The sequence below is a fragment of the Hipposideros armiger genome, unplaced genomic scaffold (genome assembly GCF_001890085.2).
Source record: "Hipposideros armiger isolate ML-2016 unplaced genomic scaffold, ASM189008v1 scaffold_400, whole genome shotgun sequence".
In the NCBI taxonomy this organism is placed as follows: domain Eukaryota; kingdom Metazoa; phylum Chordata; class Mammalia; order Chiroptera; family Hipposideridae; genus Hipposideros; species Hipposideros armiger.
In genome coordinates, this window is record NW_017731750.1 from 1,635,923 (window position 1) to 1,657,988 (window position 22,066).

At 47.1% G+C, this 22,066-nt stretch overlaps 1 protein-coding gene across 1 annotated transcript in view; it reads right to left on the reverse strand.

Annotated features, from left to right (window-relative positions):
- LOC109393959 (putative polypeptide N-acetylgalactosaminyltransferase-like protein 3) overlaps positions 1-17,231 on the reverse strand; it is a 347,307-nt gene extending 330,076 nt beyond the window's left edge. The window contains exon 1 of the mRNA XM_019663704.1: positions 16,972-17,231. Within this exon, the coding sequence (XP_019519249.1) occupies positions 16,972-17,209 (238 nt within the window). The 5' untranslated portion in view covers positions 17,210-17,231. The remainder of the gene's footprint in view (positions 1-16,971) is intronic.
- Positions 17,232-22,066: the final 4,835 nt, after the last annotated feature.

Here is a 22,066-nt window from a genome sequence, read left to right on the forward strand (position 1 = left end):
CAGGTAAATAGGGAGAGTGTTCCAATACAGTTATTTGTTTACTGGCTAAAAACTCCCTCACAGACATTGCCGTGCATTGCCGAACTGGTGCATTGTGGTGATGCAAGAGCCATGAATTGTTGGTGAAAAGTTCAGGTCGTCTAACTTTTTCACGCAGCCTTTTCAGCGCTTCCAAATAGTAAACTTGGTTAACTGTTTGTCTTGTTGGTACAAACTCATAATGAATAATCCCTTAGATATCAAAAAAGGTTAGGAATATCATTGCAACAAGTTTGCAAATTTAATTGTCAGACCTCGTATTTGAAAGCAATCTACATCTCTGCCTATAGCGAAGTGAGAAAGTGACTAAAAACCGTTGCATAAAAATAACATACAACAACTAAAATAATGCTGCTATGGGGAAATATTTACATCGAAATGTTAAGAGAAAGCATAGGATATGAATGTTTATATAGGACTATAATCTTAAAGATGTAAAAATGTTTACAGAAAAAAAGCAAACTGTTGTCATTTTAATGATGCAAAATTATAACCATTTTGTTTTCTAATTTCTACTTTTCCCAGTTTTCCCACTGGATCACAATGAATATGCTAATTTAATACAATAGCTACTCTCTTAACTGATGCACCAGACTAACTGACTCCATCAACTCTGTCAACCAGGATGAAGACAGCCGCCCGGGCATACTGTGGGCTGGGTTAGTAGGCACCCCTCCTACCTGGTCTGCCTGTTTCTGTTCTCACCAGTTGAGCTGTATACCTGCCAACAGTTTGTTATTTTTTTCCCAAATCTCTTCATGCCAGCTGTGCTTGTTACTATAATTACATAATTCTATTAAATTACATAAATTGATGACATTATGAGTGAGAAAAAGGATTACTGTTTCAGTGAAAACCAAGTTGAATGCTTTAGGAGGACTCCACAAAAAGACAGAAAAAGGAAGGTCTGCAACTAGATGTGGGCAAGACAACCATATAACATTTGGAAAAAACCATAAAATGTAGAAGATTTCTGCACACTGCATCATGAAGTTGCCTTCTTAAAGTCTAGGATATCATGCAGCACAGACTTAAAAAGAGCAGAACTTGGAAGCAGAAACAATTTTGGAGTCAATCCCCCAGTCCTATAAGACAGGGCCACACTCAGATGAGGCAGCTGAGGAAACAGTATGGAGGAGATGGGAGTGACTGGGAGTCGGCCAGGGAGAGCTACTGGGTGTGAGAAGACAGGCTGAGGTACCAGCTTGTAAACCCAGATCAATACTACAATAAACGGATTTAGGAAACACCAGAGGAGAAGCAGTTTTTACACAAAAAGGGAAAATTGTACTCACAGCAAACAGAATGAAATACATTCAACCTAGATCCAGGTTACCAAACAACAGACGCCCCAGATGGCATGAGATGAAGGTGTAAAGCAGGCAGAACAGAAGGCACCATAAGCCCCAAAGGGGGTGCCAACAGCGTTGGCCACAAAAACAAGAGCCCCAGCAATGCCTCCTGATCAAGAGGGTAGATCCATGCTAACTGTTCCTACCACAATAAGAAAAAAAAAAGATGATCAGTTCTGAAGGCACACTTTTAAATCTTGAATTTAAAAGGCAAATGCTGGTTATAAAGTTAATCACGTGTAGAAAAGAAAGTGGGGAGGGGAGGAGAAAGTCTACAAGAATCCAGGAATATATCAAACATCCCACGTGAATAAACTCATCTAATCCTCCCAACACCCTTTGAAATCAATAATATTTTTACAGATGAAGACACTAAAACTACGGGTGATATCTGCCCTCCAAGAAGGAGTTCAGAGGTATGAAGGCTTGAAAGCTTTTGCCATGAGGAAAGGACTTGGAAAGTACTTTAAAGCACAGGTGTCAACCATCGCAGTGGCTCCCAGCTGGTCATCACAATCACCTACTAAGCTTTTGAAAAATAAGGATTTCAAAGTCAAGTCCCACCCCGTATCTGCAAAAAAGAATCTCCAGATTGAAGGATCTGGAAACTGATCCATTTTTCCAAAGTTTCCAAGTCAATATGAAGCTCACAGGCATGGGAACCACTGGCCTACTGTACCCTAGTCTTTAGTAAGTGTGAAAACTGCAGGCTCTGTGTGTGTCCCAAGGCTGGAATAAAAAATGTTTTCTCTGGGAAAAGTGAGATGTTGATTTGCTTCTTCTGTTAGAAGACCGTAAGTCAAACAAGCCCCCTATTTGCCACTCTACTTAACTAGAATAAAAGAAGTCTGCAGAATTTATTTAAGCCTCTGGAGAATAAGGTGCTCTGCAGGTCTGCAGTGTGTAATCTTCATAGAAGCACCAAATTCTCCAGATTCCCCAAAAAGGAGAACATAACTTGTCTCCTGTAGAAACAGGCTCTGTCAATGTGTTCTTGTCTCTGCTAAAAGACCTGAAACAGAGTGATGTTGGAAACTTTGGCTCAAGGATCCATGAGACTGACATGATGTTCTATACTAGCTAAGTGATGCCCATGTGGGAGGGAGCCATTGCCGGCCAGCCACCCTTCCTCCTCCCACCCAAACACAGCAGCAGTACACAGCGGTCAAGGCCACGTCAGAAACTTGTCTAACAGACACCTTAAATTCTTGGCCAACCTAACCTCCTCTGCTATAGTTAGTCTGTTATCCACAGTCTATTGGTGGCAGATAAGCCCAAGACTTAGAAAAAGTATTCATTACCCACTTTTATACCCATAAAAAGTCTTTAGCATACTGCTGGATAATTTAAGCAAATGCACAATAAATGTTAGCTATTGTTAGATTTATTATAACTGTTAGCACTGTCATCATCATCATTATCATCATCAGGAGTCCACTACCGAGGGTGCCAAAAAAACGTATACACATGACTTGTATTCATCTTTTGTTATCAGTATATGCGTATATTGAGTATTACAATTTCAATAGTTTGTTCCTTTCTTAAAATGTGTATACATTTGTTTGCCACCCTCTGTATTTCTTATGGTTAGGAGAAAAATAAAACACCTTGTTAAGCACAAGGCTACTGACCTAATATTCCAGTTTTTTATTGCTATGTATCAAATTAGCCCAAAACTTAGTGGCTTAAAATAACAACTACATTTCTTCTGCTCATGAATCTGCAACGTGGGCAGGGCTTGGGGTGGGGACAGACAGCTCATCTCTGCTCCACCTGGCACCTGGTGGGGAGGCTCAAAGCAGCAGTGGGGTGGGGTAGATTGAAGCTTGCTCGCTCGCATGTCTGGCACCTGCACTGGGAAGACAAAAACAGCTGGGAGCTGGAATGACTTGAGACTGCTTGGACATATCTATCTGAATATCTGTCTAGATAGCTGGCTCTAGTGCTTACATACACACTTCTCTCTCTCTCTCTCTCTCTCTCTCTCTCTCTCTCTCTCTATCTATCTATCTATCTATCTATCTATCTATCTATCTATCTATCTCTCCACGTGGTATCTCCAGCATGGTAGCCTCAGGGCAGCCCGACTTCTGATATGGCAGCTCAAGGCTCCAAAGATGCATGTCCCCAGAGAGAGCAGCAGGCAGAAATGCCATCGCTCTTTATAATCCAGCCTTAGAAGTCAGGCAACATCATTCCCATTAAACTCTATCAACTGGAAGACAAACTCTATCAACTGGAAGACAGTAACTAAGGCCAGCCTGTAATAACCAATGGGAAGGGAATTAAACTCCCCTTTGGGGCTGGAAATAGTATCAAAGAATTTGCAAATATGTTTTAAAACTACCACACCTAGGAAAATCATTTCTTATTCCTTTAGCTTGAACTTTTTATTGCTGCCAAAAGATGCAAATTTGACCAATGCTGGCCAGCCATTGTTTACATGAAAAGTCACTCTTTGAATCACTGACTCTACCTATCTGATCCATAAAATTACAAAACTTGAATAGACTTTAGATCTTGTCTAGATTTCACTGGGGAGGAAATTGAGACCTGGTAGAGCTAAATGTCTTGTTCCGAGGAGCAGTAATGGTTCTGTCCACCATTGCTACATTAATAAAACCATTCATCAACATTCTATTTACAGGACTGTTCAAACTGTTCTACAAATATCACCTTGAACAGTCTTTATCATACTTACAGGAGCAGATGCTATTTTCCAGATGAGTTGCCAAAATCCAAGCTTTGGCTTGGCTTTTGTTAAGTAGCCAAAGGAAATTTGAGATTCCATCACTCTAACTTGAAAGCACAAGCTCAGTCCATTGAATGGCATCCCCGGAGGTCAGCTGGTTAGGGAGGTCTTCCTGGCTGGGGGGGAGAAGGGGGGGTCCAGAGTTGTATCTCTGGCTCTTGTCTGGAACTCAGAGCTATCGAACTTCCTCTGAGGATTATACTTCCTCTGAGGATTATACCCAGGAACTTACACACTAATGAAAACGTGCACCATTAATACTAGGTCCTTTCTTGTGAAGAAGAGGAAGGACAGACCTAGATCCCCAGGGGCCTGGGTTTTCAAAGAGGTGAAGAGGGAGCTGGAACACCCACCAAGCAGTGATGCTGGGGGGACTGCAAGCCCCCCGCTGGCTGCAGCGGTCCCAAGCCGAGATCTGAGTAAGGAGGAAGAGGAAGAAATGAGAGCACCCTACGCCTCCCCAAGTCTCTATGTGTACAGGCTACTAAAGAGCAGTAACAGAAAAGAGTTTAATTCAAACCATCCATTAGTAGCTACTGCTTAGCTGTTGTCTTTGCCCCAAGCTGCTTTGTGCAAGTAAACACAGCCCAAGGCTTCTTATTATCTTCCTGAGTGTTCACCTTCAGCTAATAAAGGAAAAGAAAAAGCTCTTGAAAAGATATTTCATGAGATTTGTTAGTTAAAGCCCCTTTCTTCAAATCTCATGGAATCAGTTCAATTGCAGGAAGATGGGTAGGCAGGAAACAAGACTGAAGTGGATTTTAGAACAACTTGGCAAATTAGCAAAATTTTTAACGTCATTAAAGAGCTCTTAAATATTCTTTCCCGAACTACATTTTTATCTTGTGAATGCATTTCAGTAATTGCTTTAAAGGAAATTGTGGAACTTTGGCACAAACATAAATGTTTGCATGATTTGAAATGCAATGGCAGCAAAGATCATGATTTTTTTTTTAATTGCTAATTCTTAAACTAACCTTTTTGGTTTGTCTCATCTTGAAAAATGCCAGTTCCTATCAGCAGAAACTGTAGTAAAGACAATGCATATATTATTTACTTGTTTATAATTGCAATCAACTTAGCTATATTTCAATACTTAACCCTCAGCTCCAACTTAGAGCATAAGTAGGGGATGATTACAATCACTCCATCATTCTGTAACTAGAAAAATGGGACACAGTGACACAAGACTATTTTCTTAAGGCCAACAGCAGATCAGATAGAGAAGCTGGTCTAGAACCAGGTAGATTTCATTCTACCTACCTTACCCCACCTCACTTACTATTTAGCTCAATCAGTATCTGCTGATCACATTAACCAAGGACAGAAACCTACAGTAGATAGACTGGCCTGTCACTAAGAAAGACAACTGTTCCAGCCCTGCCTAATTGAATTAGGATAATTAACACTAGCTGCTATAACAGATAAGCTGCAAAATCTTAATGGCTTAACATAACAGTCCAATGCACAGAGACACTAAGACAGAGCTAGGGAGGGCAGTACTCTTCTCCATGCAGTCATTCAGGGACTAAGGATCCTTCCATTTTTGTATGTCACCAAGAGGTGGACTTCAAGGCCACCACAGTAAGGTAAAGAGAAAAGGCATGGAGGACCCCACAAGAGGTTATGTGGGCCAGGCCTGACAGTAGCAAACATCATTCACCCATCTTTCATTGCCCAGAAGTCAGTTACAGGGCCCCACCTAACTGTGGAGGAGGCTAAAGATTAGCTCTGCACCCAGGAGGAAAAGAAAATTCCATGGTGAACATGGCATTGTCCCTGCCACCCAAACTAGAAACAAGGGTACTACTACACAGCCTGGTGTCAGTCTCCCTGATGCAGACCCTGATCCAGTATACACAATACCACAAGAAAGCCTTGCCCGCTACCTTCTAGGAACTCCTAACTAAAGTTCTACACTGCACACTCAGCCCCAGGTCCACAGCATAGATTAGATTGGTGAACAGGAATGAGAAGAAGCCACTGGAACCAAAGGGCTTACCTTCCAGACACAAGGGAACCACACTGGCCATTTGCATCAGCTATATGCTGACACACAAGCTCTGAAGTGCCCTACACATGCTTCTAGGACCTGGACACTCAGCTGATGGTGTGGCTCCTGTGAAGGCTTCACATCCATAAAAAAAAAAATGACCATCACAAGATTATACTGGATCTTACTCAATTAAGGCCACCATAAAAACCAATAAAATGGATATCCGATTGTAGGGAGGACACAGGGCAGAGGCCAAGAACAAAGCTTGCCCGAGGCCTGCTGAGAGTTGCCCAACGAAGACAAAATTAACAATGTGTACTTGTCAGCACTCCTGTTGTGCTAATTTCCTTGCAAATATAAGCAAAGCCTTTTAATTAACTTAATATCAATTTCACTTTTCTCACATTTCGTTCTAATTATGGGATGGACTTAAAGCTCACACAGCATAATTTAGAGCCCTAGAATTAACAGCTTTACAACTTTACACACTAGTAACTGCTAAACCTGAGGGCAGTGAGGTTCCCTGCCCCCATCCTGTCACTGCATTCTGATGCTTGCCCCTCTCCAATCCCTGGACCAGCCACCAATGTTGGTCAGGACTGAGTCCCTCACCAGGGAGTCAGGGAGTGCCAACTTCACAAAGCAACACCCAGAGGGGCAGCTGATGGGTGTCTTTTTGGGTCAGTCTCAGCCTATAGGTAGCAATGATATTAATTAAATGCCTGGGAGCTCTCACCTGAGCCCCGAATACTTGCTGCAGCCCCTACAGACATTTCCCCAGCCACAGCCAACGATGTGGCTGGACGGGCCCTCGGGGTTCTTATTATGATTGTAAGAAGCACCTCAGCAATAACCATCAGGGAACTTTGAAAAAACAAGGTTATTAACTCACAAGTCCTAAGGGTACACTGCATGCCCGAGGCCACACAGGAAGGTCACAGTTAGAGAGACAGACAGCGGGCCTAGGGCTCTGTCTTTATTGGGGTCAAGAGTGGGATGCCTAGGGTTTCACAGGTTTACTCTTTGTTGGCGAATTTAGAACAAAGATTGGGAATTATAGTGCAGGAGAGGAAAAGGGAAATCCGGGTCACTTATGTGGTCACTCAGGGCTTTCTAAAAGAACTTCATGGTGGGTGCCTGGCTCTTTATCTACTAGTGTGGCTGGCAATGTTTATTCAAAATGGATGTCTATGAAATGGATGCCTTGGCAATGAGAAGCTTAATGTCAATCACTTACATTACAATGAAAAAAAGCTTAATGTCAAGCAATAGTCACTGTAATTATACAACAACGTCTCTGGACAATTTATTTATTTCTCTGAGTTTTGGCTACCTCATATGTAAAATGGGTATAATAGTATAAGTAGATTTAATGTAAAATTAAGTAACATGAAACACTTGATATGTATTAGATGCTCAGTACAAATACTATGCATGGTAAACTATGGTATACACGTGTATATAAGATATCGTATGTTATATGTCATCAAATATAAGATGCCTTCAACTGTAAGTTGCACCACTTTTATGTACCCATAAGGGGAAAAAACATGCTACCAACTACTGTATTTCCACATGTATAAGACACACCCTTTTTTGAAAAATATGGGGTCTAAAAACTGGGTGTGTCTTATACAGTGATTGTACCTAATGTTTGGGAATTTTGACAGTGATGAGGAGTTGTATGAGTTTTATGATGAATAAAACCTGGGTTCAATAACTATGTAATACATTTTTTTTTCAAATTTCGGGCCCCAAAATTAAGGTGCATCTTATACATGGGAGCATTTTATACATGGGGAAATATGGTATGACACACCATTGATCATAAAATGAATCTCAATTTCAGAGATATAAAAATGTGTATCCAGCATTGGCAAAATATGGTTTCAATCTATGAGATATCTGCAAGTCAAATCTAAGTTAACCAGAATGCCCTAAGACTTGGGCAATCTAATTAATTCAATTTCTAGTTAGCAGAGTCTTGCTTCATTTTGATATTCATGAAAAATGTACTGGGGGTGTAGAGAGGATGGCAGACACTATGGATTCCCAATGCAAATACCATTCCTTCTCTCCTCTTTTGCCTCCATCATACTTACTTTCTTTAGAAAGCAACTATTTTCTTGAAGGTTGGTCACATGACCATTTTCTGGACGACATGTGGGAGCCTGCCCAGGGACACTTCTGGAAAAGATTTTCTTTCCTGATTAAATAATAGGAGTAAATGTGGCCAGTGGTACAGTACTTCCTACCCTGTACAAAGATGCAATGACTGGAACTACAGCAGCCATCTTGTAAGCATGAAGAACAGATCAAGAGAAGTGACATTATAATGTCATCATAATGACTTCATGATTCTGAACCAATGCCAGTACCACTACTTCCTGGCTTGTTAGGTGAGAACAAGTTATTTGCTGATGAATTGATTCCTAAATGACCTAAAGAGCCATTTTTTTAAATGAATGAAATCTATCCTCTTGCAAACTACTATGTAAGCAATTCATTATAATTCAAGGCAGAGATAAACAAAGCAGACCCTGGCAAAGTACCGCAAAAACCCTGAAGAAGAAAAAATTAATTCTGACAAGGTGGCCAGGAAGGTTTCAGGGAATCAAGGGCTTCTGAACTGGTCCTTGGAGAATGCATGAGATTTTAATAAGATGGGTGGAGGGGTGTTATTCACAATCTGATAGTTAAAGGACCCTAAAGTCACATGGCTCTCATTTATACATGCATAAACTTTGGTCCCTAGAAACAGAGAACTGGAACCCTGGTCTCCTGACTGTTAGTTCAGTGCTCTTCCTACCAGAAAGGGAGAACACCTAACAAGCCATGTATAACGGTAAGACACCCCTCAGTGAACACTAATGACACAATTAGCCATTGTGTCTGAGGCTGGGATAGAAGGAGGCCCTCGTGGAACCCTGCTCCCTATTAGCTGTCAGCACACTCGTGTGCTGGTGTCTGGATGCAGCCGCCTATAATTACGGCACCGGTTTATTACTCATGCATGGCAAGGCTGAGGCTCTGCAGTTAGCCATGACAGAGACATTATTAAAAGGGAAAACTTCTCTATCAATGGCTAAGCCAATTGTCATCCACATGTCAGGATAGTCTAAAGACCTGTGAGGAGCAATAAGAAAGGCAGAGGACTGTCTTTCAGCCAAGTGAGTCCTGCATTTTGTTAAGTTCTACAGGCTTAGGAAAGGAGGGACAGAAGGAGGGAGGGAAGAATGGAGGGAGGAAGGGTGGGGGAGGGAGGGAGGCAGGGAGGGAGAAATCCCGCTGGGTGGGGAGCAATTTATCTGCCTCTTTGCAGCTCCAGTCACCCCTGGCCAAAAGCCACCGCATGGGGAGTTGGCTCCCCTGAACCTCTGGGTTCCACCTTCGGGCCCATCAGCAGCTGCTGAGGAAGCAGGTCCTGCCTGCAACATGGAGTTCCAGCAGAATCCAGAAGGAGCAGGAGGACCCAGATGCCTGGTAGACCAATGTGGTCGCTGCAGTAGCCACAGCTGGGACAAAGCTCAGTCTGGTACAGACAACTCCTCTGCCCTCATCATCATGGCCTCCCTCAGAATCTCTCCAGCCTACCCACTTCCTCTTTCGCTCAGGAAGGCATCGGGAACAGAAAGTGAGACCCATCATCAGGTGCTGGACAAGCTGGGGCCCAGCTAAACCTGCAGAGCGTGCACTGTAGGGGCATCACAAGGGGACTTTCCTCAGGAATAAGCTGATTAAGGCATCACTGGGTGGATGGGGGAGAAGACACAGAGGTGAGGACCCTGGAGGAGCTGGCAAGGGATTCCTGCCAGCTCACCATGGGAGGGGCTATCTCAGCTGACCATGATAGGATGGACGCACTGAGAGCTAGGAAAAGGGTGTAGCTGGGGGCTAGGTGCCCCCACAAAGCTGAGGGTGGCAAGCTGGAGAGAAGCACTCAGGTCAGAGTTTCTGAGGGCTTATTCAGATTTTCCAAAGATGCAGTTCCAGATGCTAACTCTTCGCGCGAGACGTGGCCAAGGAGGGGGCTCTGAAGTGAGGTGCACTGGAATCACTGATGGTCAGAGGCTGGATGAACCCTGAACTAGAGGCACGGCTGGGCCAGTGATGCCAGCACTTTATACCCAGTCCTGGGTTTAACCCATTTTCCAGCTACAAGCACATCCAATGAATCCCAACATCAGGTCCCCAGGTAGTGTCATCACCTGTCTTCTGTGGTCCATATCAAAACTGCTAGTTCTGTTCAACACTCACTAGTTAAGCACCTACTGTGTACCAGTTCAAGCCTCACCATTTCCATACTCATTTTAGTACTCTTCTGGTATCTTCTGATAAAACTACAAACCTATCATTCCAATTAGACCACAATGTCCGGTTGGGCATGATACCTGCACCTGTCTGCAATCCCAGCATCAAGCCCTGCCTGGCCATGGGGAAGTGCTCACTACAGATGTGAACGATCGACATGCTCTGTGACAGGGCTCGACATGTACAAGCTGCCATTTCTTCTCCTAGGCCTCCCAAGTGATCCCCCAAAGGCACCATCCTTACAAGTACGCTGAGGAGAGAGAGGAAGAAAGGAGAAGAAGGAAACAGAGCCCAGCCTCAAACACACATGCAGAGAGAAGGACCCCAAGTTAATTCAAAGAGTCCAAGCAAGTCAGAATAAAAAGCACCTCCTCTTACCCCTCTCAAGATTTCCATCACAGATAACAACCACCACACTCTGCCACAATGCCACAACACCAGCGCTGGCAGCTCACGCATTCATTCCAGAAAGATTTGCTAAGCACCTACTGTGAGCGGTGCAGTTCTCAGCATCAGGGATATGATGGGGAGCAGGCAAGCAAGGTCCCTTCCTTCAAGGAGTTGGCCTTCTCCCAGCGGCCACGCATCAGGCCCTATGGCTCCTGCTAGATATTTGAATTCCAATTCATCCTGACTTAGAACAACCCTGCTTCACAGCTGAGAGGTGAAGTGATTTGCCTAAGGTCACACAGCTAATAAGTGATAGAACAGACACCAAACCGAGGCTGTCTGATGCCCAGTGAACAACCTTTCTTCTAATATTATATTCTTAAAGACTAGGAGGACATTTAATCTTAGGTTCTCTCTCTACTTGATGTGGGCCTCTCTGGGCCCACATTCCTTCTTCCCCTGTCACCGTTAGCTCTAATTACTGTCCACAAAGGACACTCCTGATTTGGCAACACCAAAGGTCAGGGGCTTGGATTTCCTTCTCAAGAATGACATGGGCAACCTCTCCTAGATCCTGCTGGGCTGGGCAGGCAGCAGCTGCCCCCACTGGCAGGGTGTCTGTCCCACACACTGTCCAACACAGATGGGCCTGCATCTGAGGGCTGTCCAAGAACTGCCTCATCTCTCCAGAAGGGGCTGGCTGCCACCACGTGCTATCAGCCCATTGAAGGTGAAGGAAGTGAGCCTCCCTCCAACTCCCAGGCCCTGGCATCCCTGACCAAGCCTTCCCCACCCTTGGGCCCCTGGCTGTACAGAGCCCTGCTCAGGGCCTGCACACAGCACGCGGAGGTGCACACGGTCCTGGCTTCCTGCTGACACTCACTGTGGCCATGGATCTCCATGCCAACATCTGCCCTCTCCTCCTCACACTTACCTCCTCCCCACAGGAAATGCTGGCACCATCCAGCTCTATAGGATATACGAGTATATCTGTATCCCAGCAAGAAAGAGGAAACAACTGTAGGCCAGCTCTGGCATCCATGAAGAGATGCCTCCAAACGCCATCCCTCTCTTTCTGAGCCCACCTTGGAGGACTATAGAGCAAATCTCTACCTCTGTCCCTCTCTGCTGGGTTTGCCAATGTGTCAGGCTGAGTGCACTGCACTTGAGTTATCTGGGGATATTTTGGTTTTCTGGAGCTCAGATTCCAGCCTCATCTGCCTGGGTGGCTTGGGGGCAGGACTAGGACAGGTAATTTTGACTTCTCTCCATTTCCACAAAGATTTCCAATTTCTTCAAGCAACCCTGCTTCTATTCCATATCCTTCTGAAATCTAAATTTGGTCCTAACCTGAATCGATTGCATTTCCACTTACAACAGAGCTGCCCTGGGCTTACTGAACGGACAGTGACATGAGCCCTTCCGATTCATCGCACAGGGGTTCTGATGACAGACACGGTCAACAGCCAGAGCTCAGGGCTTGCATGGGGCAGATGAAACACCACACGCTCCACTGTCTTCACCCTGACTCATCAAGAGGGTGCTGGACTGGGGAAAGGTACCATGCTATTCAGGAATCTTGGCTCTGCCCTTCACTGGCCGTGTCATGCAGGCTAAATCACATAGTTTCTCTTTCTCACCTTCCTCAGCTCTAAAAGGAGAGAAACAAATAACTTCCTCAGAAGATGATAGAAAGCCAAAAGTCATGCAAGAGTTACATGCAAATTCTAACAAGAAACCTGTCTGTCCCTAAGTCCATTTTCCTAATGCTGATACAAAACCACTATGTCTCCATTTAAAAAATATTTTAACATAGTATTATTTTCTTCTGTGCTATTCTTTTTCAGATTTACCAAATTTTCTACAATAAATATAAATGAATTTCATTCTATAAAAAAGAAATATAAAGCCATATTCCTACTATAAAATTACATAGTCAAGGAAAACATACTGAAACACGCCCGTCCCTAACCTGACTGACTGCTTCACTTCCAAGCTCCTCAGAAGGGTCTGGTGCCCTTCGGTCCGGAAGGTGAAGGAACAGCACAGCCTCAAGAGGGCGCAGGCAAGAAGGTGGACGCAAGATAGCTTCCTCACACTCAGTGCCCCCAGCTACGTCTTTCCAGCCCCTTCCCCTCACCATATCCACCCAACGCAACCCAGCCTTATTTCCTCTGTGGCTATCAATGCCCTCCTAAAACTAGCTCCCATCCAGTTAATCAACCAATAAACATTAGGTGTCCACATTATGTGTAAGGTGCTATAGCAGATGCTAAGGGATAGAGGTGGTATTAAAAAGTCCAAAATATGGTTCAAAGCCCCTAAAAAGCCTACAGGCCAAAAGATAAACCCATGGAGGCACAAGACTATAAGCCATGGGTTACAAAACACCACTGACAACAAAGCCTCATGCAACTCAAACCAGAAAGAGCTCCGACCCTGGGGCCTGGCACACCCTTCCCATCCCTAGGCAGTGACCTCGAGCAGAGCTTTAAAGAAAGGATGACTGAAAAAGGGGTGGGGAGAGCAAGCCAGAATAACTAGTACTTCTCAAAGACTGGGACTGAACTGTGGAGTCTACAATCTAAAGGTAAATGCGAAGTATTTCAGCAAGTCCATCAGTCCAGCTCGAGGAGGCAGAGGACACTGGGCACAGAGACACTGAGAAAACAGAGGCAGGGCACTCTGTTAAAGGAAACTGCCACAAAGGTCAAGGTCAGCAGTGGGGCCTCACAGAAAGAATGGAAGACCACATACGAGAGAGAGTGGAGGAAAAACACTAACTCATCTCTGTGTGCTCGCCTCCACACCAGCATCTCCATTGTCTCTTTAAAATGTCCTCTTCAGTCTGGACTAAGAAAAACAACACAATAACAACTACAACCATAGCTGTTTTCAAGAGGCAGCATACAAGACTTTAGTACTAAGAGTCTTGGCAGACAGGCCAGTCTGGAGGAAGTCCGGGTCACTCAGGCTCCCTAAGCCAGGGACCCCTCTCAGGACACCCCAGGAAACCTGTTTCATGAGTGAGAAAGCACTAAGATGGCTGTGCTCACAGCCAGGGCTGTGGAACCTTCCAGGAGTCCCTGTTGATGGAATTTCCTAAGAGTCCACATGAAAGGTTGGCAAAATGTGAGCAACCTTTAAAATGCCAGCTCCCACTTTGTCCCGAGGGGCTGGGCCCAAGTGGCCTCGTTCCTACTGTAGGCTCAGTGCCCCGCTCTTCCAGGCCCTCTGCAGTCCTAAGGAATAAAGAATGTCAAGGTCAAGGTTTCCTTCTCTTCCTTCAGTAGCAAGGAATGGAGACAGGATGCAGAGCAATCCAGGTCCCATCGCCCAGGAACCAGAAGAGCTCTCCTCCCTCTGCCACCCCTGCAGGCCTAGCACATCAACAGGTGGGACACACATTATGGAAAACAAGCACAGGCAAAAAAGGGAACACTGGGGGTGGGGAGGAGTCCTCTCCATTTCACCACTCTGCTCTGCTCTCTTCCTCCAGGTTTCATGTCACTACAAATTACACTCTGTGGCCAGGAAGATAACATCTACCTAGTTGCAGCTTGAATTCCTGGCTTGCCCAAGGAGCGCTCTCAACCCAGCCTTCCTGCCAGCTCCTCCTCAGAGGCTGCAAGAAAACTCAGCCTTCCTAACCAGCCCTAACCAACCAAGTGCCTCACACTCTCACTCCCCCAAGGAATCCTTTGCATGGCAGAAAAGCACACAGGGAAAGAAGACAGACCCCCCCAGCCCATCTGAGGCAAGCTCTGGGCTTCTCAGAAGTCCCTACCCCCACCCCTACAAGCTGGCATTGGTAGGCAAATGGGTTTTCCTCTTTGCTCTGCTTGGTGTAGGCAGTAGCAGGCAGTAAACCACGGGCAAGGCCACAAGCTTGTCAGAGACGCAAAATCGAGGCACCCTCACCCCAGGTCTACTGAATCAGGGACTCTGGGAATGGGGCCCAGAAATCTGTGTCTCACAGGACCTCCATGTTACTCTGATGCACACCAAAGGTTGAGGCAGGCTAGTGCAGTAAAGAGCCTCAATTCTGGAACCAGACTGTCCAAGTTCAATTCCCAGCTCTACCACTCCTGGCTGGGTGATTGTGAGCAGACTACTGGGGGGGGGGGGCAGGAGTAACAGTACCCATCTCCTAAGGCTGCTGTAAAGACTAAGTGAGCCTTTGTGTGTCTGTAGCACTTTGTAAATACCATCTTTAATTTTGTTATTCCTATTTGGAGCTTTTGGGGGTATATGACTATATCATATTTACTTTTCTAATTGAAACCAATACTAAAGTGACTTGTGTTCCTGAGTGCAGCCTGACAGTGAGAGAACCCAGGCATTCCTGCACTCTCTTTTGGGTCCTATGGGTACATCTATGGCAGATACCTGTCAATAGGGCCCACCCATAGGCTTCTAATTCCTCCAGAAATGAACTGTGTTTTGCTTCATCCTGTGCCTTGGTTTTTTTTTTTACACTAAGAAGAACTCCCTCACGACCCCCACAGTAGGCGGAATTAACAGCCAGGCTGTCTGAGGGGGTCAGTAAGATGGCAGCTTCCCGCTGCAGATATAAGGTCAAGGCATCCCCGGGACACTTGCTGAACGACATGGAGAAGGCCAAGCGGTCCTTTCAGAGAGTGCTCAGATATCAAACCACATCCTACCTGGAAGGAATCATTGGAGAGCAGAAAGAGAACAGGCTGGTGTCATCCTTCTCCGCGCCACCAGCCTGGTCTCTCTCTCTGTAACTGCAAGGAAGACAGTTGAGTGGGGTCCTGCTAATGCAGAATCTTCCTGTCATCAAGCTTCATACTCCTTATAATTAGGAGGAGATGGTGAACAGGAGTTGTCAAGACCATAGGCTCTGCGGTCAACCAGACATTTGGTTCTGATTCCAGATTCTACCACTCACGAGCAGCAGGACACCAAGCAACCAGGTTAACCTCCTCCAAGCCTCCTTGTCTTGTGTCTGACATGGGGATGGAATGGACCCTCCTGGACGGGTGTGAACATTCAATGAGATAACGCATTTATAACATCTCTGCATAGTGTCTGGCGCACAGGAAGCATTCCACCAATTGTTGTTATCTTTATCTTTATGATTACCTGTAATTCTGGAACTACCATGAGAACATGAGTTGGAAGCTCAGCATGGGAGGGGGCAGCCTTGGATCTGCCTTGGGTACCAGCGGTAGGGACGCTGGAGAGCTGCCTGCACTCCAGCAGGGAATTCTCAACCTGACCTTGGGGATACCGAGTGTACAATGGCCCATCAGTCCCTGGACCAGCTGTGACCATGGCACATTAAGTCTCCCCCTTCTCTTGAAGCACTGAGGAGAACATTTTAGATGGAACAGATTCTGACAACTATCATTATGTAAAGTCCTCACTTAGCCTCATGGATAAGTGCTGTGACTTTAGGAAGACCGATATAAGGAAACTCATTTTACCACAGGCTAATTGATATTAGCGAGTTAAGTTCCTACAGAATCTCATCAACGTTACAAAGAAATGAGGTTGAACAAACAGACATTATAAGGACCTGCTGTGATTGGATGGCACACATCTCTTTACAACTGTAAAAATCTGCTTCCCCAACCCACCTGAGAATTTGAGCATGGCCCTCAGACAGCTCTCTTGGAGAAACCCAGCGTATTTTTAATAGTAGCCTCCATCTAGGCTGAGAGAAGGAAGGAGTCCTTATGATTAGCTGTGCAGCCCGCCTCTCCAACTTACTACGGAAGTGCATTAGCTCCAGACCTGAGGCCTTGACTGCAGACCTTTAATCCCACCAATGTCCCTCCCTGTGGGACTCCACCAAACGCTACGCTGTACGAGCGATTTTCTCCTTCTAAGGCCTGCGCCTCCAGCCCCATTTGGCCACGCGACTAGTTTCTGTACTTGGGATGGAGTCGCCAGGTAATGATCCCTACACTCGGAGACCGGGAGTCAGCTGTACTTACATGTTCCACAATAAAAGCAAACTTAGAGTTGGGGCTCAGAAAAGAAGCAGGCAATTCTTTCCAGGGCAAGAGGGAGCGCGCAGGACCCACGAGGTGCCGGCTCCCCAGCACCGCGCAGAGCCTGGGGGTTTACCGAGCCCTGTGTGCGCCCGCGCGCGTCCTTACCATTCAGTTGCCGGTAGACGATGTCCTCCAGCAGCGAGAGGCGCTTCAGGACCGCATCCTGTATGGGGCTAGTGCTGTGCGCGCTTAGGTTGGCCGCCTCGGCGCGCGGCCGAATCTCGTGGAAGCCGTCTCCGCTGCGCACCGCGATAGGCCGGCACTTGGCCAGAAAGAGCACGAAGCCCGCCACTGCGATCAAATTCAATACCAGCAACACTTTGACTCTTCTCAGTGAAGCCATCAAACACGCCCGGCCGGCCCTCGCCCCGGACCTGCGCCCCCTCCGGCTCTGGCGAGGCGCGGAGCAGCCAGGGGCAGTGCAAACCTCACACTCCGGACCGCCGGCAAGGATTCCAGCCGCTCCCGACCCCCCAGCGCGGATGTTCCGGCAGCGGAGACGGTTGGGAGAACAGGGCACTCAGGAGAAGAGCAAAATCGTTCACATGGAAGCCCTGGGTCTGTAGACGTGCTCCCCGAGAAGCCTGCTCAGTCCACGGCTCGTAGCCTCTTTCAGGCGCCTCGGCTTCTGAGGGCCTCCCCTCGGCACCAGCAAATGGTTCGCTGCTGGCCCTCGGGCCGCCAGGAGCGGGGCTACGGGAGCAGCGGACTTCGGTGGCCGGCGGGCCGGCAGGCCGGGCTGCCTGGGCGCCGGGACGGGAGCAGCGCGCAGGTGCCCAGCTCGGGGTTTGCCGCCCGCCTGCGATGGAGCGCGCCGCACCTCGGGCAGCACAGCCACCACCCTGGTGCACAAGCGGCCGTCGTGGCGCGGGATCCGCGGTCTTCAGCCGAGGACCCGCTCCCTGGGGCGGGCGCCTTTGTTCCGCTCACCGACCCGCTCCATCACGCCGGGCAGAGGGAAAGCCCGCGCCCGGTGCCCGCATCCTCGCAGCTCCGCAGTCACGATCAAGTCTCAATTACTCTCAAAGTGGGGGCAGCACTAGGGGACGGACGACGGGGCAGAGCGCGACGTCCTCTCCGCCCCTCTTACTAGGGGACACCCCACCCCGCGCCAAACTCACCAGCGCGCACAACGTCGTGGGCTCCCGGACACGTTCCAAGTCCCAACACCACGCAGTGAGCCTTCGGGGCCTGTGGGTCACACTGGCCTCTCTCCGGCCTGGAGCGTCGGGAAGCTGGCCGGAAGGAGGAATTGGATCTCAAAAGTCACAGCAGTTCTCTACCCTCCTCTGAAAACGTCGCGGGGAGCGCGGCTGAAGGGACGCGCGCAGTGCACCCTCCACTCGCAAGAACCGGCAGCGCCGCTCGTCCCGCGCCCCAAGGAGCCAAACGCCGAGTCTCCTAATTGGCGGACGCAGCGAGACCGCCGCTGCGGCAACGAGAGCCCACACAGCCCCGGCGCTGGAGAGCCCTGAAGAGACGCGAAGGTGGCGGCGGGGCGCGGCCCGAGGGGACCCGCTGCAGCGCCAGCTCCTCCGCCGCCGCCCCTGGCCACCCCCTCCCCGTAAGCCTATCGGCCGCCGCCGCCCGCAGGCTGCCCGGCGCACAGCTCCCCGGCTCGCCGGCTCGTGCGCGCGCACTCGGAAAGGTGGGGGCGCCTAGAGAGTAGGCACCGCGCGGGATGAGGGCAGTCAAGTCATGTTGGCTGCTGCGGGCATTAGAGGGACTCTTTGGTTCTCAGCACTCCCAGAGCGGGTGGGTTTGTTCCATCCTGGTAGGCGATGAAGACATCCCTTTCTGTGTGCTCGCAGCTCCGCTTTGCGTGGCCTGGAATGGCTAGAGGGAAAATCTGGCCTGGAGACTCGGATTCTGTTACTTTGGGAGCCAGGCCGGGCGTTAGTGGGTTCCCACCGTGTGATAATTCTAACGGTCCAAGTCACAGTTTCTGTGTCCACCCACACCTCTTTACTCGTTTTATTATAAGAAGCATACTTTGGCTCCTGGATTTCCATGATCTCTTCCTCCTCCCAAAACTAGGAGCTGGAAATGTTAGAATTCAAAGCCCCTCGTTGATCCATTTAATTCCTTGGGCCTAAAAATGAAACCAGGCTGCCAACTAATAAAGGCCCTGGTGACTCCCACCACTTTGTTTCTATCTCATTACAGTTTTTGTTTTGTTGCTTATTGATTATTTTAAACATTAATTTTTAATATAGAAAGGTATGAAAATATAACAATCTTTTTATTTCATCCCTTGGAATCCTGGGCCTGGGTTCAATATCACATTTATGGCTTTGGTACAAGGAAGTGAGTACAAACTAGTTAAATGAAAAAGCCATATCGGAAGCACAAGGGACAGTTTTTAACCACAGGTGTTGGGCATAAAAGGCATTGACTTCGAAAAACCTGAGTTACTGAGCAGTTATGACAGGTACTGGGCCAGGTACGGTCCCCACATGACCTCACTGAATACCCAATAGAGTTAGGTGTTGTTATAATCACACTGCAGATGGAAGGTAGTAGGCACTTCTGCAAAAAATAATGTCTGAACCTTCGCTTGGCCACAGGACTGAGGCTGGGAGACTGAGGTATTGAGCTAGGGTCCCCCAATAATAAGTGGCTCTAAACACGGGGGTGTGGGGTGTCGGACTTCCAAGATGTGCCTATTTGAGAGAAGAAGACAGGAGGCAAAGGAGAGAAAATGGCCTCAGAGTAATCAAGTTTCCAGGCAAGACTCAACTTCAGAATTTTTTCATCCTCTAAAGCCAGAGAGGTCCCTTGCCCAAATTAACTTGTAATCTTACCACACATCTTACAGGCTTCTCCCTTCACCTTCCATGTGCATTCTGCATAGCTTCTACATTCACAGGTGACATCTGACACTCTAGACTCATGGTCACACTCTGAACCCTGTCACCACACGGAAGTACTCCACTCCTGCTGTCCTGCACTAACATCCCTCCTAACTTTTTAACCTCTCCCACTCTAAATTCCAACAAAACATTCTCCAGCCACCAGCAACTCCCTCCCTCCTTCCGAGGTATCTAAGCCCTTGTCATCCTCTCTTTACTTCCTTCTGCACCTTTCCTGGTTACTTGAGTTCCAGGTACTCATTTATTTCAAATACATTCCCGGTAGTGGCCACAATCCATACACCCTCATATGCATATTCTCCCATTGCCCCAACCCAGCAATCCCCATCTCTGAATCAATCTCATCATCATCTTCCTTGCACCCATGCACCCAGGCAAAAGAGTGTACCTAGGGAAAATCATCTCACACGAAAGCTAGGGGACATTACCAATTGGTGGTGTCTAACTTGAACTGGATCGTTAATTCCACTCAGCAACACTGTTCAATGTCCCTAACCAGCTCCTGTCTCCAGAAGAGCCCAGAGTAGACTTCAGAAGTCCATAAACACCCCTCAACCAGATACAAACATGGCTTGTGTTATGTCACATGGACATTTTTCTGGAGGAAAGACCCATTACGTTCATCAGAGTCCCAATGTGGTCAGTAACACTAGAAATTTAAGAACTTGCCTGGCATATGTTAGATATGCAAAACTATAATCAGCTAAATATTTCTGCCAGCTGCTTTTGAAATCAGTGGTGACAAAGCACACAAGGTTGGTGGAACTCTACAGTCACTTGATAGAAGAAAGAAAACTCTGGACTAAGGCCAACATGCTTGTATAAATGAAAGGTGAACTGATATGAAGGAACTGAATTGAATAGGTTCTGCCTGCTGCGTGAATTCTCAAGCCCTAAAGGAGCACACTTCAACTACATACACAGAGATTAAAGGATCTATGTACCTCAGAGCCATCAACTGCCCTGTACCCAGAGGCTCCAAGAGGAGTGGGCAACGCCCCCTCAACTAATGACTGCCATCTGTCTACACACCATTTGGCCCAATGCAGCTAGTAAAACCAACAAAACTACCCCAGTGGCTGTGTGGCCTGCATGCCAGGAGACCTGGGTCCTATTCCACCTCTGTTAACAGGGAGCAAATAATTTCTTTTCTTTTTTTTTAAAGATTTTATTGGAGAATTGGAGGAGGAAAACAGCGCTGGGGAATCAGGGAAGGGGAACAGACAAGTTGCTGTCCTTTTTGTTCTTCAGTCTAGTTGTGGAGGACTTTGCTTCATTGGCTCATGTTGGTATTGTGATCATTGCATTCTTCCCAAGTAAGGCAGATAGGTCACCAGACTCTGGACGGCCGCTCACGGTAGCTCATGGCAGCCCACTGCAGCAGGGGCTGCAGCCTACGCTGTCACCGGCGACTCACAGCAGCCCAGCTCCAGCTGTTGTTCACCATCTTAGCTGTTGTTCACCATCCTAGCTGTAGAGGGCAGTGTCACTAGCCCTCATGTGGGATCCGAACCGGGGCCCTGCTGCTCAGAGCTGGCGTCCCAAGCCAGCTCTTAACCAACACGCCACTCGGCCAGCCAGCAAATAAGTTCTTGACTTTAAAATAAGAAATTTATCCTGGATGGCTCCCAAAATCTTTCCTGATTATAAAACTCAGCTAAACTACAAACATTTTAAAAAGAGGTTTATTGGTATGTTGGTCTAGCAAACTGAAAGGGAGGACAGTGATGAATTTCTGCCCATAGGTCCCCCCGGATTTTGATTCCAAATACATCTTTCACTCATCACCGTGATTCATATGACATGCGCCTCTGACTTGACTCTCACCTTTGCTTGCCTGTTAAAAATACCTTGCATCTCAGCCTGGTCTATCCAAGGGGTGAAAAATACTTGCAGGCTCACCAAGGAAAACCAGACTCACCAGCCCACTTACTCTGCCAGAAGCACAAAGGTGGGGCCTTCACTCTCATAACCCCTGAGCCCTGAAACAGATACTGGAGTTTTGTTTTGTTTTGCTTTTAAGGAAAAAAAAAAAAGATGTGCAAGTATCTCCCCCACTTCAAGAATTCTCAGTGTAGTGGGGCAAAGCTCAGAGGGGGATAAGTAAACAGGGACAGACCACCTGTGCTGAGTGTGCCAGGGCCTGCATTGCATACAGCAGTACTACCCACTAGGTAGAGGAAGAAAAGATGACAACTTCTATGTACTGTTATTCAAAACAAAAAAGAACTCAAAATTCTCTGATATTTAATATATGCAATGACAGCCACACATGTATGTAATTTATGAAAACTCTATCTATAATGAGCATGCATGTTTCACATCTT